Genomic DNA, 23,911 nt, shown 5'->3' on the forward strand with positions numbered 1-23,911 from the left:
TACACCCAGACCACCCTATTCCCTACATCCAGACCATCCTATTCCCTACATCCAGACCACCCTATTCCCTACATCCAGACCATCCTATTCCCTACACCCAGGCCATCCTATTCCCTACACAAAGACCATCCTATTCCCTACATCCAGACCATCCTATTCCCTACACCCAGGCCATCCTATTCCCTACACAAAGACCATCCTATTCCCTACATCCAGACCACCTTATTCCCTACATCCAGACCACCCTATTCCCTACATCCAGACCACCCTATTCCCTACATCCAGACCATCCTATTCCCTACATCCAGACCACCCTATTCCCTACATCCAGACCATCCTAATCCCTACATCCAGACCGTCCTATTCCCTACACCCAGGCCATCCTATTCCCTACACCAAGACCATCCTATTCCCTACATCCAGACCATCCTATTCCCTACACCTAGACCATCCTATTCCCTACACCCAGACCACCCTATTCCCTACATCCAGACCATCCTATTCCCTATACCCAGACCATCCTATTCCCTACATCCAGACCACCCTATTCCCTACATCCAGACCACCCTATTCCCTACATCCAGACCATCCTATTCCCTACACCCAGGCCATCCTATTCCCTACACAAAGACCATCCTATTCCCTACATTCAGACCATCCTATTCCCTACACCTAGACCATCCTATTCCCTACAACCAGACCATCCTATTCCCTACACCCAGACCACCCTATTCCCTACATCCAGACCATCCTATTCCCTACATCCAGACCACCCTATTCCCTACATCCAGACCATCCTATTCCCTACACCCAGGCCACCCTATTCCCTACATCCAGACCATCCTATTCCCTACATCCAGACCACCCTATTCCCTACATCCAGACCATCCTAATCCCTACATCCAGACCGTCCTATTCCCTACACCCAGACCATCCTATTCCCTACACCTAGACCATCCTATTCCCTACACCTAGACCATCCTATTTCCTACATCCAGACCACCCTATTCCCTACATCCAGACCACCCTATTCCCTACATCCAGACCACCCTATTCCCTACATCCAGACCACCCTATTCCCTACATCCAGACCATCCTATTCCCTATAACCAGATATTTTTTACCTCTCTTTACCTCTATGCAGGCGCTCGCTACAACAGGCAGTGATGACACGAGAGGTCATCATTATTGAGGCACTGGATAATTTGTTTAACAGTGCTGGTGTCTGTTGTATCAGGTGTAAATCTCCTGTCTTATCAGCTGTCTTGTGTGAATTTAAGTATTCTCCCTCTAATTCTCCCTCACGTTTTAGAGGACCTGAGCCCTAGGATCATGCCTCAGGATTACCTGGCCTGATGACTCCTGGCTGTCCCAAGTCCAACTGGTCGTGCTGCGGCTCCAGGTTCAACTGTTCTGCCCGCGGCTAGGGAACCCTGACCTGTTCACCCTACGTTCTACCTCGTCCCGGACCTGCTGTTTTCGTCTCTCTCTCTATACCGCACCTGCTGTCTCGAACACTGAAAGCTCGGCTATGAAAAGCCAACTGACTTTTACTCCTGAGGTACTGACCTGTTGCACCCTCTACAACCACTGTGATTATTATTTGACCCTGCTGGTCATCTGTGAACGTTTGAACACTTTGAAGAACAATCTGGCCTTAAATGGTCATGTAATCTTATAATCTCCACCCGGCACAGCCAGAAGAGGACTGTCCACCCCTCAGAGCCTGGTTCCTCTTTAGGTTTCTTCCCAGGTTCTGGCCTTTCTAGGGAGTTTTTCCTAGCCACCATGCTTCTACATCAGCATTGCTTGCTGTTTGGGGTTTAAGGCTGGGTTTCTGTACAGCACTTTGTGACATCTAATGATGTTAAAAGGGCTTTATTAATACATTTGATTGATTGATTGTCTGTTGGTTGGCCCTGTTGCTCCGGGGCTGTTGGGAGAGTTATGGTTAGTATGAACACTGCCAATTCAATCTGTCCTCCAAGCATCAAAACAACGCTTGGCGTGATTACTTTCTTGGCAAGCCGGAGACATTCATTAGCTTACATTCACAATGCATTTTCACAAAACCCTTTGTTATACAGGGTTGCATGGCATGGCAGGGCCGAGAGGAGGCAGCGAGTCAGTAAAGGACAGGAAGAGACACCCAGGTTGTTTCCCGGATGGCACCCTATTCCCTACATACTACTTTTGAGTCCAGAGCCCTGGTCAAAAGTAGTGCTCTTCAAAGGGAATAACGTGCAATTTGGGGGACTGGTGCCCCATCCCCAGAGCTGACAGGACAGACTAGACATATATATTGAATCCCTAGAACGCCACTCTGAACATTACATTGAAGGAAAGAGGAAGTGAAACCACGTCTGTATAGGACTGACTCGGGAGAAGTGTTTCAATCCTCTGCCAATGTGAAACATGTATCTAATCCTCTGCCAATGTGAAACATGTATCCAACCCTCTGCCACTGTGAAACATGTATCCAACCCTCTGCCACTGTGAAACATATATCCAACCCTCTGCCACTGTGAAACATATATCCAATCCTCTGCCACTGTGAAACATGTATCCAATCCTCTGCCACTGTGAAACATATACAGTATCTAATCCTCTGCCAATGTGAAACATGTATCTAATCCTATGCCACGATGATACATATATCCAATCCTCTGCCACAGTGATACATATATCCAACCCTCTGCCACGATGATACATATATCCAACCCTCTGCCACGGTGATACATATATCCAACCCTCTGCCACGGTGATACATATATCCAATCCTTTGCGAAACATGTATCCAATCCTCTGCCACTGTGAAACATATATTCAATCAATCGCCACTGTGAAACATATACCCAATCCTCTGCCACGATGATACATATATCCAATCCATGATAAACCAAGCAAGGAGAAGAGCTCAAATCCCCAAACCTGGCAAGTAAAGGAATCGCTTAAACCAGGAGCCGCATGGTTGGCAGCAGTAGTAGTCATGTGGACAATGGTAATTGAAACAGAACTAAAACCCTTATTGAAGAGGCCAATACTTACTTGACTGTCTACTTGTTATAATTATACTAATAATCTTAGAACATTACATTCAGGAAGTATTCAGACCCCTTGACGTTTTCCACATTTTGTTACGTTACAGCCTTATTCAAAAATCATCATCAATCTACACACAATACTCCATAATGACAAAGCAAAAACCATTTTTTTTGTGTGCACGTTTTATTAAAATATGAAACTGAGATATGACATTTAAATAATTTTTCAGACCCTTTACTCAGTACTTTGTTGAAGCACCTTTAGCAGTGATTACAGCCTTCCTTGCGTATTTTGGGGTATGATGCTACAAGCTTGGCACACCTGTATTTGGGGAGTTTCTCCCATTTTTCTCTGAAGATCCTCTCAAGCTCTGTCAGGTTGGATGGGGAGCGTTGCTGCTCAGCTATTTTCAGGTCTCTCCAGAGATGTTCAATTAGGTTCAAGTCTGTGATCTGGCTGGGCCACTCAAGAACATTCAGAGACTTGCCCTGAAGCAACTCCTGCATTGTCCTGGCTGTGTGTTTATGGTTGTTGTCCTGTTAGAAAGCGAACCATCGCCCCATTCTGAGGTCCTGTGTACTCTGGAGCAGGATTTCATCAAGGATCTCTCTGTACTTTTCTCTGTTCATCTTTCCCTCGATCCTGACTAGTCTTCCAGTCCCCGACACTGAAAAACATCCCCACAGCATGATTCTGCCACCACCACTCTTCACCGTAGGGATGGTGCCAGGTTTCCTCCAGACGTGTCGCTTGGAATTTTGGCCAAATAGTTCAATCTTGGTTTCATCAGATCAGAGAATCTTGTTTCTCATGGTCTGAGAGTCCTTTAGGTGCCTTTTTGGGAAACTCTAAGAGGGCTGTCACGTGCTTTTACTGAGGAATGGCTTCTGGCCACTCCACCATAAAAGCCTGATTAGTGGAGTGCTGCAGAGATGTTTGTCCTTCTGGAAGGTTCTCCCATCTACACAGAGGAACTGTAGAGCTCTGTCAGAGTTGTCAGAGACTGTTTTTGCTTTGTCACCTCCCTGACCCCCCTTCTCATCCGATTGCTCAGTTTGGCCGGGTGGCCAGCTCTAGGAAGAGTCTTAGTGGTTCAAAACTTCTTCCACTTAAGAATAATGGAGGCCACTGTGTTCTTGGGGACCTTCAATGCAGACATTTTTTTTGTACCCTTTCCCAGATATACGTGCCTCAACACAATGCTATCTCCGAGCTCCTAAGACAATTCCTTCAACCTCATGGCTTGGTTTTTGCTCTGACATGCACTGTCAACTGTGGGACCCTATATAGACATGTGTGTCTTTCCAAATCATGTCCAATCAATTGCATTTACCACAGGTGGACTCCAATCAAGTTGTAGAAACATCTCAAGGATGATCAATGGAAACAGGATACACTTGAGCTCAGATAAGTCTCTTAAAAAAAGGGTCTGAATACTTATATAAATAAGTAAGTATTGGCATTTTTCTACGGCTGGCCTTGCTTTTCACCTGGCCCCAGTCAACAGCTCTGCACCCCCCACAGCAACTTGCCCAAGCCTCCCCCATTTCTCCTTCACCCAAATCCAGACAGCTGATGTTCTGAAAGAGCTGCAAAATCTGGACCCCTACCAATCAGCCGGGCTCGACAATCTGGACCTTCTCTTCCTAAAATGATCTTCCGCAATTTTTGCAACCCCTATTACTAGCCTGTTCAACCTCTCTTTCGTATCGTCTGAGATCCCCAAAGATTGGAAAGCTGTCTTGGTCATCCCCCTCTTGAAGGGGGGAGACACTCTAGACCCAAACCGTTACAGACCTATATCTATCCTAACCTGCCTTTCTAAGGTCTTCGAAAGCCAAGTTAACAAACAGATCACCAAACATTTTGAATCCCACTGTACCTTCTCCTCTATGCAGTCTGGTTTCCGAGCTGGTCGTGGGTGCACCTCAGCCACACTCAAGGTCCTAAACGATATCATAATCACCATCTACAAAAGACAATACTGTGGAACAGTATACATCGACCTGGCCAACGCTTTCGACTCTGTCAATCCCCGCATTCTTATCGGCAGACTCAACAGCCTTGGTTTCTCAAATGACTGAGAAACCAAGAGTTCAGTGTGTCAAATCGGGGGGCCTGTTGTCCGGACCTCTGGCAGTCTCTATGGGGGTGCCACAGAGTTAAATTCTCAGGCCGATTCTTTTCTCTGTATACATCAACGATGTTGCTCTTGCTGCTGGTGATTCTCTGATCCACCTCTACGCAGACGACACCATTCTGTATACCTCTGGCCCTTCTTTGGACGCTGTGTTAACTAACCTCCAGATGAGCTTCAACGCCATACAACTCTCCTTCCGTGGCCTCCAACTGCTCTTAAATGCAAGTAAAACTAAATGCACGCTCTTCAACCGATCGCTGCCCTCACCTGCACGCCCGCCTAGCATCACTACTCTGGACGGTTCTGACTTAGAATATGTGGACAACTACAAATACCTAGGTGTCTGGTTAGACTGTAAACTCTCCTTCCAGACTCATATTAAGCATCTCCAATCCAAAATTAAATCTAGAATTGGCGCTTCCTATTTTGCAACAAAGCATCCTTCACTCATGCTGCCAAACATACCCTCGTAAAACTGACTTTCCTACCGATCCTTGACTTCGACGATGTCATTTACACTCTACTCAGCAAATTGGATGCAGTCTATCACAGTGCAATCTGTTTCGTCACCAAAGCCCCATGTTACTCACCACTCCACCCTTGTGCTCTCGTTGGCTGGCCCTCCCTTCATATTCATCGCCAAACCCACTGGCTCCAGGTCATCAATAAGTCCTTACTAGGTAAAGAAAGCCCTGCCTTATCTCAGCTCACTGGTCACCATTTCAGCACCCACCCATAGCATGCGCTTCATTAGGTATATTTCACTGGTCATCCCCAAAACCGCCTTTCCTTCCAGTTCTCTGCTGCCATTGACTGGAATGAATTGCAAAAATCACTGAAGCTAGACACTCGTATCTCCCTCACTAACTTTAAGCATCAGCTATCAGAGCAGCATACAGACCATTGCACCTGTACATAGCCCATATGTAAATAACCCATCCAACTACCTCATCCACATATTGTTATTTATTATATTTAATATATATATATATATTATTTCTCCTTTGCACCCCAGTATCTCTACTTGCACATTCATCTTCTGCACATCTATCACTCCAGTGTTTATTTGCGAAATTGTAATTTTACTTCATTTGCACACACTAAATATAGACTTTTCTTTTGTGTTATTGACTGTATTTTTGTTTACTCCATGTGTAACTCTGTTGTATGTGTCAAACTGCTTTGCTTTATCTTGGCCAGGTTGCAGTTGTAAATGAGAACTTGTACTCAACTGGCCTACCTGGTTAAATAAAGGTGTTCTCAACTGGCCTACCTGGTTAAATAAAGGTGTTCTCAACTGGCCTACCTGGTTAAATAAAGGTGTTCTCAATTGGCCTACCTGTTTAAATAAAGGTGTTCTCAACTGGCCTACCTGGTTAAATAAAGGTGTTCTCAACTGGCCTACCTGGTTAAATAAAGGTGAAATAAAAAACAATAAAATTAAAATAAGGTTTTTCTGTTTTTTATTTTTGATAAATTTGCAAACATTTCTAAAAAACTGTTTTCACTTTGTCATTATGTGGTATAGATTGAGGGAAAAAAAATCTATACGTTTTAGAATAAGGTTGTGTAAATGTAACAAAATGTGGAAAAAGTCAAGGGTCCGGAATACTTTCCGAATGCACTGTGTGTCCAACAGGTAACATGATGTAACATCACACATTTCCCTCCACTAATCTTTCATACACACACGTCCATTTCCTCCCTCCCTGATCAATGACCCCCCCCCCCATCTTCCCCTACACATACCTGAATGGTGGGTGGGGAGCGCTGTTTCCTCGTGGTGGTCGTAGACAGAGTTGTAGTGGTCTCTATGAAGGTGGTGGACATCTCAGGTGGCACAGAGGTGGTGGTGCGGGCAGCGCCCCTACTGGTGGGCATGTCACCCACCAATCGGACGCTCCCGTTCACCTTGATGTTGGCGTGACCTTCGGCGGCCATGTTGAGGACCTTAGAATAGTATATATTATAGAATTAGATTTTACTTCCTGCTTTAATTATATGTGTACACTCAAAATGGCTGCCAGTCCACCCATTACGGCTTTTTCAGCTGGAGTGGATTTCTTTCGACTTTTATTTATCAAATCAGTCAACGAATCGTACCTTTAGTCCGTTGTAGTAGAGGCCAGACAGCTGGCCCTGGTAGGGGCGTTTACGGTCATTACCACCTATAGAGATGGCCGCCTGGGTGTTGAAGATGGTGAGCTGCCGGCCTGAGAGGAGACGGGAGGGGAACAGCAGGGAGAACACCATTACAATGCACTTAAATTGGTTGTACTTGATTCGTTTAAGTAGTCTACACTCATTATGTCCACACGTTGGTTTTACTGCATTTATAAATCTTTACCTCTAATGCCCCTCTGGGGACAAGCGCTGGGAGTTCGTGTGCATTAAGGTGTGATGTGTCAATGCATCTCGACTCATGCATATTTAACGTGCCGATGTTTTAATTGTGTCTGTATCAGACCTGGGTTCAAATACTATTTAAAATATATCACTTGAATATTTGAAGGTATTTGGAAAAACACTTGGAAAGTATTGGAAAATACTCTAATAAACTCCCATGCGCTTAACCCATGTATTTGAAAACAGTATTTGAAATAAGTTTTTGAAAATACTCTCAAATACAATTTGGTATACTTTCTTATTCATTATTATTATTTTTTTTTACAAATAACCATTAAAATACTCAAATACAGCTACTTGTTTTGGACTGTGTATTTGGAAATACACAAATAAAAAGTATATTAAATACCAGATACTCAAATACACATGTATTTGAACCCAGATCTGTTTATAAATAAACAAAGGTCAGTTAAGTGTGTTTGGAAAAGATCCTTGACACATGAAAACAGAAACACTCACTGCATTCGTAATCCCCTGAACAACGCAATATAATCACGCAGTTCAATTATTTAAAAGTAAAACAAGTGAGACCTTTGTATTGCAACATAATGTGATACAATGCAACTAATAGACTGTCGTACATGTCATGAAATCCACAGTAAACTTCATTAAACGGGAGTTAAACCATCGCAGTCAAAACACACTGCTCATGCATTAGTTCTGAAATGAAATATACAAATAACACTCGGAATACAGGAGAATCCTAATTGGAAATCAAATTTCCATAACACACACACACACAGCACTGCAGGCTCATTGCATTTGTCACATTCACAATTACAATACATTGGGCATGAAATGAAAAGGGAAATAAATCTCATATCATTGTAACATAAAAATAAATATTATGTTGATCCATGCATGTAGTACATGCTAATAGGATCATAAACTGCTTTGTGTTTTTAGACGTTGTTAAAGGGACTTTATAATCATCTTAGCAAGTTTAGGCAATCCACTTTAAATGTAGTTTATAATGATATTATGTCAAGCAGGAAAATGAGTAAGAAGCAGAATATATCGGGAGCACACCTCTCCATTGTAATAAACAGCAGTGAGGTAGAGACGATGAACAGTAAAACAGACTGTGTGGATTGGAAGTAGACCATTTCATTCCAAAAGTTCTATTCTATTTCAGGGCAGGCTACACGGTGATGGGCTTATGTTAGTGCTGAGTAGAGTTCGAACAATAGGTCCCAATTACTGTTACTATTGCTGTCACCAAAACAAGAGGAATGCTTCGATTGGGTGTGTCAAACCACTGTCGTGGGAGTAACACCCCAAAATAGAGCCTGGAAGTTCGTTTAGAGCTCCAACTCAGACAAGTATACACTCTCTGTTAAGTTTGTCCACGAATATTACTGGAGCTTTCAGCAGGGAGTGTTGTGTTTCTTTTTTTTTTTAGCAAAGTTCAACTATTGGTTGTGCGACATCAGATTTGATCATGTACTGTTTGTGGATTACACCAGTCCCTTTAATAACTGGTCAGCTTCAATGATTCAAAACTCTAACTGAATTTAAACATGATGACAAGAAGGGAATGGCAACAAAAAGAAGGAAAAAACAAACAAAATACAATTGACAGTAAGTTTAGTTTAATTATGGTTTAATGGGTTTAAAAAGGAATTGTTGTGGATCCATTCTAGAAGGATTGAGGGGGAAACAAGCCAATGACATGACAAGAAAACAAAAACATTCCAGAATATTCTAGAAGATCTGGTAAAAGGTTTACCTTTCTCCTGCAGCCAATCTTCTACCGGCCTCTTATAATTGAATGGGATTTTCTTATTACCCATTTGATAGCGCTCAACATCGCTGGGTCCTTTAAAGTTTGAAAGTTTAGAGAAAAACTTAAAACAGTCGGCAAAAGCAACTGTCAAACAATCATCATTCACATTTAGACACCGATTTAGAAAAATGGTTTAGCCTTGTTTATAATGAAAAGTAAAAAAATTGTTACGCGGAATTTCTAGATAAATATTTAGTTGTTTAATTTAATAAAACTTGATAAAATAGGATTTTTGAGAATATTGGACAGTCAATGGCCTACTTTAGCAACGCTTGGTTTCAAATAAATAACCAAATAAACATAGACAACAATCCTGTAAAGCCACGTCCTTGAGAACAGAACACACAAAGAACCTGGAAAAACCAGTCAATCGTCTGTGCATTCATTTGTGTTGAACAATACATTCCACATTTCAATCTACATAAAAACCTGAATTCATGAAACCTCAACAGATGTGAAGGGAAAAAGATCAGTATGTTAAATAGGTTTGCATGTCTGAACAGCCCTACTCAGGAACATATATTTTGAATCACTTTTCCCACTGGACAACACCTGAACACCTGAACACTTGAACTGTGTCCCCAATGGCACCCTATTCCCTATATATTGCACTACTTTTTACACAAAAGTGCAAAAGTAGTGCACTATATAGAGAATAGTGTTCCATTTGATACATAACCCTGCTCATACATTTCATGCGGCCAAGGAACAAGTCAGTTTAACAACTATTTTGGAGAGAAGGAGGGGAAATAGGTAGCGAAGGAGTGAAATAAAACAGGTAATTTGCAGAGCTGCAAACCTGTTGGGAGAAAAGTGTGTGTGTGTGTGTGTGATTATGGGTGTAGTGTGTGTGTGTGTGTGTGTGTGTGATTATGGGTGTAGTGTGTGTGTGTGTGTGTGTGTGTGTGTGTGTGTGTGTGTGTGTGTGTGTGTGTGTGTGTGTGTGTGTGTGTGTGTGTGTGTGTGTGTGTGTGTGTGTGTGTGTGTGTGTGTGTGTGTGATTACGGGCATAGTGTGAGGTCTCTGTTAGAGTGATACCCTGGTTGTTGCTCTGAGACTGAAGAGAACATGTTCTGTCAGGAGGAATAACTCTGAGACTGAAGAGAACACGTTCTGTCAGGTGAATAACTCTGAGACTGAAGAGAACATGTTCTGTCAGGAGGAATAACTCTGAGACTGAAGAGAACATGTTCTGTCAGGAGGAATAACTCTGAGACTGAAGAGAACATGTTCTGTCAGGAGGAATAACTCTGAGACTGAAGAGAACATGTTCTGTCAGGAGGAATAACTATGAGACTGAAGAGAACATGTTCTGTCAGGTGAATAACTCTGAGACTGAAGAGAACATGTTCTGTCAGGAGGAATAACTCTGATCTGATGCATATATCCAGCAGTATTTTACACAGCTCTCTCTCTCTCTCTCTCTCTCTCTCTCTCTCTCTCTCTCTCTCTCTCTCTCTCACACTCTCCCTCACTCTCCCCCTGTCTCCCTCTTTCTCTCTCAATGCAATTCAAGGTCTTTATTGGCATGGGAAACATTATGTTAACATTGCCAAAGCAAGTGGAGTAGATCATTTAAAGAAAGTTAAATAAACAATACAGAAGTTCCACGTTGTGTCTATATACAGTGCTGTAACAATGTGCAAATGGTGAATGTACAAAAGGGAAAATAAATCAACATAAATATGGGTTGTATTTACAATGGTGTTTGTTCTTCACTGGTTGCCCTTTTCTTGTGGCAACAGGTCACAAATCTTGCTGCTTACCCATCGCTCTCTCTGTACTATTTTCAAGATAAATATCTATAGGCTAAGCTATATCTCTAATGTATGAGCCTGTGATTGTATAATATGCTAAACATATAGAATATATGCAATGGCCAATTCCCATCCTACTTGTGCATGTGGATGACATGCTGAGGCTTTATCCATGCATTCAGTGATACACTTCGACTATCAATTTCGGGAGATGAAATATGGCTTTGTGTTTTCAAAGAAGAAGAGATACTACCGTCTGTGAAGTTTGTACTGAATAATGTAGGAAGTGAAATGATGTCACTACTTCCCTGGATGAGGATGTTTTGGAGAAACAAAGACACTTTGACACTGTTTCAAGGTACGGAAGGGATAAATAATACATTGACTGCAGCGTTTTGGAGTTGATAATAGGAAGTGTGTGAATAGACTTAAAGGCCCGATGCAGCCATTTTTATCTCAACATCAAATCATTTCTGGGTAACAATTAAGTACCTTACTGTGATTGTTATCAATTAAAATGGTTAAAAAAATAGCTTCTTAGAAAAGAGAAATTTCTCAAGCAAGAATTTTGCTATGACTGTATGGGAGTGGTCTGAGTGGGGAGGGGAAAACTGAAAACTAGCTGTTATTGGCAGAGAGGTTTTGAACTATCTGCTTATCAACTAATTTACCGCCTGGGGATGTCACCAGGCAGGCCAAAAATCCATCCCACTAAAACAGGCTGAAATTTCAGATGGTCTTTTCAAACAGCTCCAACACTAAAAGCTGTTTGAAGAGCAAGCGAGTGCCCCCAGGTGCAAACAGAAGCACGCACCTACAACACTGACTATGCCACTTCTCTCTCTCTCCCTCCGTCTTCTTCTTCTCTCTCTCTCTCTCCCTCAATGTCTTCTCCCTCCCTCCCTCCCTCCCTCCCTCCCTCCCTCCCTCCCTCCCTCCCTCCCTCCCTCCCTCCCTCCCTCCCTCATTCCCTCCCTCCCTCCCTCCCTCCCTCCCTCCCTCCCTCCCTGTCTGTCTGTCTGTCTGTCTGTCTCCCTCTCCCTCTCCCTCTCCCTCCCTCCCCCCAGGTGTAAACAGACAGTACCCACAATACTGACTATACCTCTATTTTTCCCTCTCAGTTCTTCCCTCCTTTTCCATGTTTTATTTGTTGTCTAATTCTTCTCCATGGTGTCCGTTGAGAGGCCCTCAAATGGATTTCTCTAGGTATGTGTTGACAACATGTCTAGAATTAAGATGAAAGCAGAAACAACTTGTATTACTAGGGTAGTGGTTCTAAGTGTGTGTCTGTGTGTGTGTATATGTGTGATTCCAATTCTTCACAGCGGCAAAAACATTATGTGAATTTCTCCCCTTCTGTTGGAAGTGTTTCAGTGAGAACACACATCGTCACGGTGACAGTCAGGAGGCCATCACTCGATGCCGAGGGCGTATCAACTCCGTGAAAACGGAAGAAGATTTGATACCCTCTCCATCCATCCTGTCTAAAACCTCTGCTTTTAGCCACTCTTTAAAACTTCAGGTTATAACCTGACCTTACTTCTAATCTACACTCTGTTGTCCTATTTGTCAACCTCACCTTCACAGTCCTCTACTCTCTGTAAACTTCACCCTCACTGTCCTCTACTGTCTGTCAACTTCACTCTCACTGTCCTCTCCTGTCTGTCAACTTCACCCTCACTGTCCTCTCCTGTCTGTAAACTACACCCGCACTGTCCTCTCCTGTCTGTAAACTTCACCCTCACTGTCCTCTCCTGTCTGTAAACTTCACCCTCACTGTCCTCTCCTGTCTGTAAACTTCACCCTCACTGTCCTCTCCTGTCTGTAAACTTCACCCTCACTATCATCTACTCACTGTAAACTTCACCCTCACTGTCCTCTCCTGTCTGTAAACTTCACCCTCAATGTCCTCTCCTCTCTGTAAACCTCACCCTCACTGTCCTTTCCAGTCTGTAAACTTCACCCTCACTGTCCTCTACTCTCTGTAAACTTCACCCTCACTGTCCTCTCCTGTCTGTAAACTTCACCCTCACTGTCCTCTCCTCTCTGTAAACCTCACCCTCACTGTCCTTTCCTGTCTGTCAACTTCACCCTCACTGTCCTCCCCTGTCTGTCAACTTTACCCTCACTGTCCTCTCCTGTCTGTAAACTTCACCCTCACTGTCATCTCCTGTCTGTCAACTTCACCCTCACTGTCCTCTCCTGTCTGTCAATTCTACCCTCACTGTCCTCTCCTGTCTGTAAACTTCACCCTCACTGTCCACTCCTGTCTGTCAACTTCACCCTCACTGTCCTCTCCTGTCTGTCTGTAAACTTTACCCTCACTGTCCTCTCCTGTCTATAAACTTCACCCTCATTGTCCTCTCCTGTCTGTAAACTTCACCCGCACTGTCCTCTCCTATCTGTAAACTTCACCCTCACTGTCCTCTCCTGTCTGTAAACTTCACCCTCACTGTCCTCTCCTGTCTGTCAACTTCACCCTCACTGGCCTCTCCTGTCTGTCAACTTCACCCGCACTGTCCTCTCCTGTCTGTCAACTTCACCCTCACTGTCATCACTGTTCTCTCCTGTCTGTCTGTAAACTTCAATCTCACTGTCCTCTCCTGTCTGTAAACTTCACCCTCACTGTCCTCTCCTGTCTGTAAACTTCACCCTCACTGTCCTCTCCTGTCTGTCAACTTCATCCTCGCTGTCCTCTCCTCTCTGTCAACCTCACCCTCACTGTCCTCTCCTGTCTGTCTGTCAACCTCACCCTCACTGTCCTCTCCTGTCTGTAAACTTCACCCTCACTGTCCTCTCCTGTCTGTCAACTTCACCCTCACTGTCCTCTCCTGTCTGTCTGTAAACTTCACCCTCACTCTCCTCTCCTGTCTGTAAACTTCACCCTCACTGTCCTCTCCTGTCTGTCTGTAAACTTCACCCTCACTGTCCTCTCCTGTCTGTAAACTTCACCCTCACTGTCCTCTCCTCTCCTGTCAACTTCACCCTAATAGTCCTTCCCTGTCTGTTAAATTGAACCCCACTCCCCTCTCCTGTCTGTCAACTGCAACCTCACTGTCGTCTTCTGGATGTCGGTCAACTTAACCCTCACAATCCTCTTCTGTCTTTCATTCAACTTCACTCTCAGCGTACTTTTCAGTTTGTCAGTCAACTTTACCCTCACTGTCCTCACCTTTCTGTCTGTCAACCTCATCCTCACTGTCATCTCCTGTCTGTCAACTTCACCCTCACTGTCCTCTCCTGTCTGTCAATTCTACCCTCACTGTCCTCTCCTGTCTGTAAACTTCACCCTCACTGTCCACTCCTGTCTGTCAACTTCACCCTCACTGTCCTCTCCTGTCTGTCTGTAAACTTTACCCTCACTGTCCTCTCCTGTCTATAAACTTCACCCTCATTGTCCTCTCCTGTCTGTAAACTTCACCCGCACTGTCCTCTCCTGTCTGTAAACTTCACCCTCACTGTCCTCTCCTGTCTGTAAACTTCACCCTCACTGTCATCTCCTGTCTGTCAACTTCACCCTCACTGGCCTCTCCTGTCTGTCAACTTCACCCGCACTGTCCTCTCCTGTCTGTCAACTTCACCCTCACTGTCATCACTGTTCTCTCCTGTCTGTCTGTAAACTTCAATCTCACTGTCCTCTCCTGTCTGTAAACTTCACCCTCACTGTCCTCTCCTGTCTGTAAACTTCACCCTCACTGTCCTCTCCTGTCTGTCAACTTCATCCTCGCTGTCCTCTCCTCTCTGTCAACCTCACCCTCACTGTCCTCTCCTGTCTGTCTGTCAACCTCACCCTCACTGTCCTCTCCTGTCTGTAAACTTCACCCTCACTGTCCTCTCCTGTCTGTCAACTTCACCCTCACTGTCCTCTCCTGTCTGTCTGTAAACTTCACCCTCACTGTCCTCTCCTGTCTGTAAACTTCACCCTCACTGTCCTCTCCTGTCTGTCTGTAAACTTCACCCTCACTGTCCTCTCCTGTCTGTAAACTTCACCCTCACTGTCCTCTCCTCTCCTGTCAACTTCACCCTAATAGTCCTTCCCTGTCTGTTAAATTAAACCCCACTCCCCTCTCCTGTCTGTCAACTGAAACCTCACTGTCGTCTTCTGGATGTCGGTCAACTTAACCCTCACAATCCTCTTCTGTCTTTCATTCAACTTCACTCTCAGCGTACTTTTCAGTTTGTCAGTCAACTTTACCCTCACTGTCCTCACCTTTCTGTCTGTCAAACTCATCCTCACTGTCCTCTCCTGTCTGTCTGTCAACTTCATCCTCACTGTCCTCTTCTGTCTTTCTGTCAAATTCACCCTCACTGTCTTCTCCTGTCTGTCAACTTCAATCTCACTGTTCTCTCTTGTCTGTCTGTCAACCTCACTCTCACTCTCCTCTCTTGTCTGTCTGTCAACCTCACTCTCACTCTCCTCTCTTGTCTGTCTATCAACTTAAATACCACTGTTCTCTCTTGTCTGTCTGTCCAGCTCATCCTCACTGTCCTCCACTGTATCATTCTTCATCTATTACCAGATCTCTCACTCTCTCTATCTCTGCCTGCATCGCTCCTTCTCCCTCTCCCTGTCTCTATCTCTGCCTGCATTGCTCCTTCTCCCTCTCCCTGTCTCTATCTCTGCCTGCATCGCACCTTCTCCCTCTCCCTGTCTATCTCTGCCTGCATTGCTCCTTCTCTCTCTCCCTGTCTCTATCTCTGCATGCATTGCTCCTTCTCCCTCTCCCTGTCTCTATCTCTGCCTGCATTGCTCCTTCTCCCTCTCCCTGTCTCTATATCTGCCTGCATCGCACCTTCTCCCTCTCCCTGTCTCTATCTCTGCCTGCATTGCTCCTTCTCCCTCTCCCTGTCTCTATATCTGCCTGCATTGCACCTTCTCCCTATCTCTGCCTGCATCACTCCTTCTCCCTCTCCCTCTATTGCTGCCTGCCTCTCTCCTCCCTCTCTCTTTCTCTCTCCTCTCCTTCTTTCTGCTGTTCCTTCTACCTTCACAACCTCTCCCAATCTCTCTCTCTCTCTTTCAATCTCTCCCTCCCTCAACCCCTCTCTCTCTCTCTCTCTCTCTCTTGCTCTCTCTTCCACTCTCTCACTCCATCCCTTTATTTCAGACTGAGCTTCTATTTCCTCAGTATCTTCTCTCCTCTCAGAGAGACAAAGAGACAGAGCAATCATCATTTATCATGTTGCCCTGAGCTGTCGACGGCGTTCAAAGGATGAGTTAGACCAGAGGCGAAGGGGCGGCTGCTGCAGAGAAAGGAGCTGCTTATCTCTCTCTCTGTGTCTCTGTGCATGTGGAGAAAATAGGATTGTAGGCCTGTAGGAAAGAGAGTGTGAGAGAAAGAGACATAGAGATAAAGAGAGAGATTGTTTTGGAGATAGAGAGGTAATCATGTTTGGCCAGTAGGGTACATGAGTATTTATCAGCAGCATGCCACCCTGCATACCACTGCTGGCTTGCTTCTGAAGCTAAGCCGGGTTGGTCCTGGTCAGTTCCTGGATGGGAGACTTGTTCGGGATCCACTCCTGTGTTGTCTTGGCTGTGTGCTTAGGGTCATTGTCTACTGGAAGTGGTGGAAGTGGTGTTGGAGGGCCAGCAGGAGGCACTCTTTCCTTTGGTCTAAAAGAATATCCCAATTCCCCAGGGCAGTGATTGGGGACACTGCCCTGTGTAGGGTGCCATCTTTCGGATGGGACGTTAAACGGGTGTCCTGACTCTCTGAGGTCATTAAAGATCCCATGGCACTTATCATAAGAGTTGGTGCTGTCCTGGCTAAATTCCCAATCTGACCCTCAAACCATCCCGGTCACCTAATAATCCCAAGTTTACAATTGGCTCATTCATCCCCCTCCTTTCCCCTGTAACTATTCCCCAAGTCATTGCTGTAAATGAGAATGTGTTCTCAGAGCAAGAGGAGCTGCACACAAACAGAGAAACAAGAGAGCGAGAGAAGGGCACAGAGAAAGGGAGAGAGAGAGATTATGAATGAGAAAAAGACAGTGAGAGAGAGACAAAGAGCGAGAGACATACAGAGCGAGAGAGACAGAGGGAGAGAGATACAGAGACACAGAAAGGGAGAGAGACAGAAAGAGAAAGAGAGAGAGACACAGAGAGGGAGAGAAAGAGAGAGACAGAGACACAGAAAGAGAGAGACAGAGAGACAGAGACACAGACAGAGAGAGACAGAAAGATACACAGAGAGAGACACACAGAAAGAGAGACAGAGCGGGAGACAGTGTACATTGTTAAAACACTGTATATATATAATATGACATTTGTAATGTCTTTACTGTTTTGAAACTTCTGTATGTGTAATGTTTACTGTTAATTTTTGTTGTTTTTCACTTTATATATTCACTTTGTATGTTGTCTACCTCACTTGCTTTGGCAATGTTAACACATGTTTCCCATGCCAATAAAGCCCTTGAATTGAATTGAATTGAGAGGCACAGAAAGAGAGAGAGACAGAAAGAGAGACAGAGAGACACAGAAAGAGAGCAAGAGAGACACGGAAAGAGAAAGAGAGAGGGAGACAAACAGAAAGAGAGAAATACAGAAAGAGAGAGAAACAGATGTTTAGCTGAGCGGGGCACGTTGCAGAATGGATGACTGGGTCTAGAGGGAACGTAACATGCAGTTATACTGTATCTATGTACGTCAAATGCTTTGTTCCTTTTGATGGCATGTTCCTCTCTCTCTCGCTCCCACAGAGCTTGGCCCAGCTCCAGCAGTTATACTGTATCTATGTACGTCAAATGCTTTGTTCCTTTTGATGGCATGTTCCTCTCTCTCTCGCTCCCACAGAGCTTGGCCCAGCTCCATCTCCCATCATGCCTGGTTGGATGTCACCCTGAAACAGCCGGCAGCTAGACAGCAGCACACTGAAGGATCATGCCATTTCAAATTGGATCATCGGATCAAAAACTCTCGCTCTGTTTGAAAGCAGTAGCCCTGACGGCATGGACAGGGGTCTGAGAGGTTTAGTCCGTCTCTTAGCTGTAAATATTTACCTTGATCGTTTTTTAAAAGTGTGTCTAAACACACAGACAGTATTTTGAAGTCCAAGGGGCCCTATGTAAGGACGTTTGACGATCTCAAAGCAAAATAACGGGGATGATGTCTAGTTTATTTTGTTTTTTCTTGCTGGAATGGCAACATCATGATAGGTGTGTAAACCAATGAAGTAGTTGTGGTAGAAAATCACACCACAGAGATTATTGTATCGACGGCTCTGAGATCACAGACATTTGGACAACATGTAAAAACAAATGAGAAAACCTCAAACTTCCATCTGCCTTTTGGCCGTTCACCGCTAAAAGGTGGTAAGATGTTCAATGAACAGTCCCCGAGCCTGTCTGTTCTGTAAGAACTAGCCCATAAAGAGACCAACAGACACCTCTTCTGATCCCTATTCACCAGCCAATGAACAGTCCCCGAGCCTGTCTGTTCTGTAAGAACTAGCCCATAAAGAGACTAACAGACACCTCTTCTGATCCCTATTCACCAGCCAATGAACAGTCCCCGAGCCTGTCTGTTCTGTAAGAACTAGCCCATAAAGAGACCAACAGACACCTCTTCTGATCCCTATTCACCAGCCAATGAACAGTCCCAGAGCCTGTTCTGTAAGAACTAGCCCATTAAGAGACCAACAGACACCTCTTCTGATCCCTATTCACCAGCCAATGAACACACACACACACACACACACACACACACACACACACACACACACACACACACACACACACACACACACACACACACACACACACACACACACACACACACACACACACACACACACACAAACATCTGTGTGCACACAGGCAGGCAGACACACAGGCTTTCCCGGTTCAGCATTCGTGGAGTGCGAGGGAGGTAATCGATGAGGGTGCAGCCTAACCCGTAATTACTCAAGACATGACAATGCTTTTACAAGTGAGGGGGCCAAAAAATCTATCATTGTTGAATTACTAATCACTGAATGCAAATTACAAGAGGGAGAAGAAAAATTCATTATCACATATTCGATCTCTCTTTCAAGTATGCAGACTGAATAGAAAGAAACTTGATGTTATCACTTGGATAAAATGACAAAATGCTCTCTGTTTTCTAACTTTTTAAGTGTTCAAACAGGAAAAGGAATTCATCAAGCATTTAGCAACTTTTCTGGTTAGAGTTGATCAGAGTCAATGACCACAGTTAAATGCACACAATAATGTAGTTAATTTAAAAACGTTTACATGCTTTGCACTTCACTCACGCATAAGAGGGAGGCTTAGGATACCCGGTCCTGGCACTACCCGGTGCTGACACTACCCGGTGCTGACACTGCCCGGTGCTGACACTGCCTGGTGCTGACACTACCCGGTGCTGACACTGCCTGGTGCTGACACTGCCCGGTGCTGACACTACCCGGTGCTGACACTACCCGGTCCTGGCACTACCCGGTGCTGACACTGCACGGTGCTGGCACTACCCGGTGCTGACACTACCCGGTGCTGGCACTACCCGGTGCTGACACTACCCGGTGCTGGCACTACCCGGTGCTGATACTACCCGGTGCTGACACTGCCTGGTGCTGACACTACCCGGTGCTGACACTGCCTGGTGCTGACACTGCCCGGTGCTGACACTACCCGGTGCTGACACTGCCGGTGATGACACTACCCGGTGCTGACACTACCCGGTGATGACACATCCGGTGCTGACACTGCACCGTGATGACACTGCCGGTGCTGACACTACGCTGTGCTGACACTACCCGGTGCTGACACTGCACGGTGCTGACACTACCCGGTGCTGACACTACCCGGTGCTGACACTGCACGGTGCTGACACTGCCGGTGCTGACACTACCCGGTGCTGACACTACCCGGTGCTGACACTGCCCGCTGCTGACACTGCACGGTGCTGACACTGCAAAGTGCTGACACTACCCGGTGCTGACACTGCCCGGTGCTGACACTGCCCGGTGCTGACACTACCCAGTGCTGACACTACCCGGTGCTGACACTACCCGGTGCTGGCACTACCCGGTGCTGACACTACACGGTGCTGGCACTACCCGGTGCTGGCACTACCCGGTGCTGACATACCCAGTCCTGGCACTACCCGGTGCTGTCACTCCCCGGTGCTGGAACTACCCGGTGCTGGCACTACCCGGTGCTGACACTACACGGTGCTGACACTACCCGGTGCTGGCACTACCCGGTGCTGACACTGCCCGGTGCTGACACTGCCCGGTGCTGGAACTACCCGGTGCTGACACTACCCGGTGCTGGCACCACCCGGTGCTGACACTACCCGGTGCTGACACTACCCGGTGCTGGCACTACCCGGTCCTGGCAATACCCAGTGCTGGCACTACACGGTGCTGCACTGCACTACCCGGTGCTGGCACTGCACTACCCGGTGCTGGCAATTCCCGGTGCTGACACTGCCCGGTGCTGGCACTACCCGGTGCTGACACTACCCGGTGCTGACACTGCCCGGTGCTGACACTGCCCGGTGCTGACACTACCCGGTGCTGGCACTACCCGGTGCTGACACTGCCCGGTGCTGGAACTACCCGGTGCTGACACTACCCGGTGCTGGCACTACCCGGTGCTGACACTACCCGGTGCTGACACTACCCGGTGCTGACACTAACCGGTGCTGACACTGCCCGGTGCTGACACTACCCGGTGCTGACACTGCCAGGTGCTGGCACTACCCGGTGCTGACATTACCCGGTGCTGACACTACCCGGTGCTGGCACTGCACTACCCGGTGCTGATACTACCCGGTGCTGGCACTACCCGGTGCTGACACATGTCAGCATTGGACTCTACAATGTGTCTAAAGCTTTCCACAGGGATGCTGGACCATGTTGACTCCAATGTTTCCCACAGTTGTGTGGTGGACCAATCTTGACACACACAGGAAACTGTTGATCGTGAAAAACCCAGTAGTGTTGCAGTTCTTGACACAAACCGGTGCGCCTGGCACCTACTACCATACCCATTTCAAAGGCACTTAAATATTTTGTCTTGCCCGTTCACCCTCTGAATGGCACACATACACAATAAATACCTCAATTGTCTCAACTCTTAAAAATCCTTATTTAACCTGTCTCCTCCACTTCATCTACACTGATCGATGTGGATTTATCAAGAGATACAGCTTTCACCTGTATTCGCCTGGTGAGTCTATGTCGTGGAAAGAGCATGTTGTATACTCAGTGTAGACTGGTCTAATAGGTCAGACATCATTAGGACCAGCCTACTGGGGCAATAAACAAAGAGAAGACAAAGTAGACTTGTTCTACAAGTCCTAAACGTGAGTCAATAAAGGATCATTCTGCAAGACTGCATAATCATGTTTAAAGTCTGCTAGGCTAGGAAGATAGGTGCAGACCTCCATACAAAATATAGTTAGGAGAACAATTGAAACCATCCTCGCTTGTGTTAGCGAATAAAATAAAAAAATGTAAGAAGGAAGGTTAAAAAAAAGGAACATGAGAGAGAGAGAGAGAGAGAGAGAGAGAGAGAGAGAGAGAAAGCGAGAGAGAGAGAGAGAGAGAGAGAGAGAGAGAGAGAGAGAGAGAGAAAGCGAGAGAGAGAGCGAGAGAGAGAGAAAGCGAGAGAGAGAGAGAGAGAGAAAGCGAGAGGGAGAGCGAGAGAGAGAGAAAGCGAGAGAGAGAGAGAGAGAGAGAGAGAGAGAGAGAGAGAGAGAAAGCGAGAGAGAGAGAGAAAGCGAGAGAGAGAGCGAGAGAGCGAGAAAGCGAGAGAGAGAAAGCGAGAGAGAGAGAAAGTGAGAGAGAGAGAAAGCGAGAAAGCGAGAGAGAGAGAAAGCGAGAGAGAGAGCGAGAGAGAGAAAGTGAGAGAGAGAGAGAAAGAGAGAGAGAGAGAGAGAAAGAGAGAGAGAGAAAGTGAGAGAGAGAGATAGAGAGAGAGAGAGAGAAAGCGAATGAGAGAGAGAGAGAGAGAGAGAGAGAGAGAGAAAGCGAGAGCGAGAGAGAGAGAAAGCGAGAGAGAGAGAGAGAGAGAGAGAGAGAGAGAGAGAGAGAGAGAGAGAGAAAGCGAGAGAGAGAGAGAAAGCGAGAGAGAGAGCGAGAGAGCGAGAAAGCGAGAGAGAGAAAGCGAGAGAGAGAGAAAGTGAGAGAGAGAGAAAGCGAGAAAGCGAGAGAGAGAGAAAGCGAGAAAGCGAGAGAGAGAGAGCGAGAGAGAGAAAGTGAGAGAGAGAGAGAAAGAGAGAGAGAGAGAGAGAAAGAGAGAGAGAAAGCGAGAGAGAGAGATAGAGAGAGAGAGAGAGAGAAAGCGAATGAGAGAGAGAGAGAGAGAGAGAAAGCGAGAGCGAGAGAAAGAGAGAGAGAGAAAGCGAAAGAGAGAGAAAGTGAGAGAGAGAGAAAGCGAGAAAGCGAGAGAGAGAGAGAGAAAGCGAGAGAGAGAGCGAGAGAGAGAGAAAGCGAGAGAGAGAGAGAGAAAGAGAGAGAGAGAGAGAAAGCGAGAGAGAGAGAGAGAGAGAGAGAGAGAAAGCGAGAGAGAGAAAGTGAGAGAGAGAGAGAGAGAACGTGAGAGAGAGAGAGAGAGAGAAAGAGAGAGAGAGAAAGCGAGAGAGAGAGAGAGAGAGAGAGAGAGAGAGAGAGAGAAAGCGAGAGAGAGATAGAGAGAGAGCTTGACGAAAATGGTTTTCTGTATTTGTACTTTCCCTGACCCCTACACAAACAACTGGGCAGACAAGACAAGAGGACAGTGGTCGCCTGGAGCTCTTTGGATTCAGATGTAATCTTATTTCCAGTTCTGGGAGGTCGCTAGCAGCTAGCGTACTATTGGGCTGGTATGTCACAGGGTTGAGGAAGGGAGAAATGGGCCAAGTCTGTGTAAGATGTGTAAGAAACCTTAGGGGAGGCTGTTTCAAATAAAGCACTAGAAATGTCATCATCCAAGACCTGCCTGTCTTTAGCTACGTCAGCCATTTTGAATCCCAGGCTTTCTATCAGGTCCTGTGGGCTTTTCTGCATAGCTAACCAGAACTAAGGAGTGGAGGATTGGCTCTCAAACCCCTGGTGACTCAACAAGATATCAAAGTCTGACTTCATGTCCCAAAGTCTGGACAAATGTCTATTTTTGACGAATAAACTGACTTAATTTCTGACTTTCTGTGACAAATATGTTAAGTTTAGGTACACTGAAATAACTCTTACGGTTAAATTAAGGCATTAATACCCAGTGGATTAAGTTAAGTATTAAGGTTTGGGATAGAGTTAAACCAGAAACAACTATAGGGTTAAGTTAAGGCATTAATTCAGACTGGTTAAGTTAAAGTGGAATTGACAGCGTTTTAACTACTTTGCAGATATGAAACAAACCGACAATCACAATATCAATCCAAAATATTGACTCTGTACCGGTACAGAGTCAATATATACAGGGGGGTGTCGGTACAGAGTCAATATATACAGGGGGGTGCCGGTACAGAGTCAATATATACAGGGGGCTGCCGGTACAGAGTCAATATATACAGGGGGGTGCCGGTACAGAGTCAATATATACAGGGGGGTGCCGGTACAGAGTCAATATATACAGGGGGGTGCCGGTACAGAGTCAATATATACAGGGGGGTACCGGTACAGAGTCAATATATACAGGGGGGTGCCGGTACAGAGTCAATATATACAGGGGGGTACCGGTACAGAGTCAATATATACAGGGGGGTGCCGGTACAGAGTCAATATATACAGGGGGGTGTCGGTACAGAGTCAATATATACAGGGGGGTGTCGGTACAGAGTCAATA

At 45.8% G+C, this 23,911-nt stretch overlaps 1 protein-coding gene across 3 annotated transcripts in view; it reads right to left on the bottom strand.

Annotated features, from left to right (window-relative positions):
• LOC139407382 (neurexin 3b) overlaps window positions 1-23,911 on the bottom strand; it is a 614,879-nt gene that overhangs the window by 70,680 nt on the left and 520,288 nt on the right. For all 3 annotated transcript variants that reach the window (XM_071151120.1, XM_071151119.1, XM_071151121.1), the window contains 3 exons: window positions 9,321-9,410; window positions 7,289-7,398; window positions 6,935-7,135 (listed from right to left, as the gene is read on the bottom strand). In XM_071151120.1, the coding sequence (XP_071007221.1) occupies window positions 6,935-7,135; window positions 7,289-7,398; window positions 9,321-9,410 (401 nt within the window). The remainder of the gene's footprint in view (window positions 1-6,934; window positions 7,136-7,288; window positions 7,399-9,320; window positions 9,411-23,911) is intronic.

Source organism: Oncorhynchus clarkii, chromosome 4 (assembly GCF_045791955.1).
Source record: "Oncorhynchus clarkii lewisi isolate Uvic-CL-2024 chromosome 4, UVic_Ocla_1.0, whole genome shotgun sequence".
NCBI classification, from domain to species: Eukaryota; Metazoa; Chordata; class Actinopteri; order Salmoniformes; family Salmonidae; genus Oncorhynchus; species Oncorhynchus clarkii.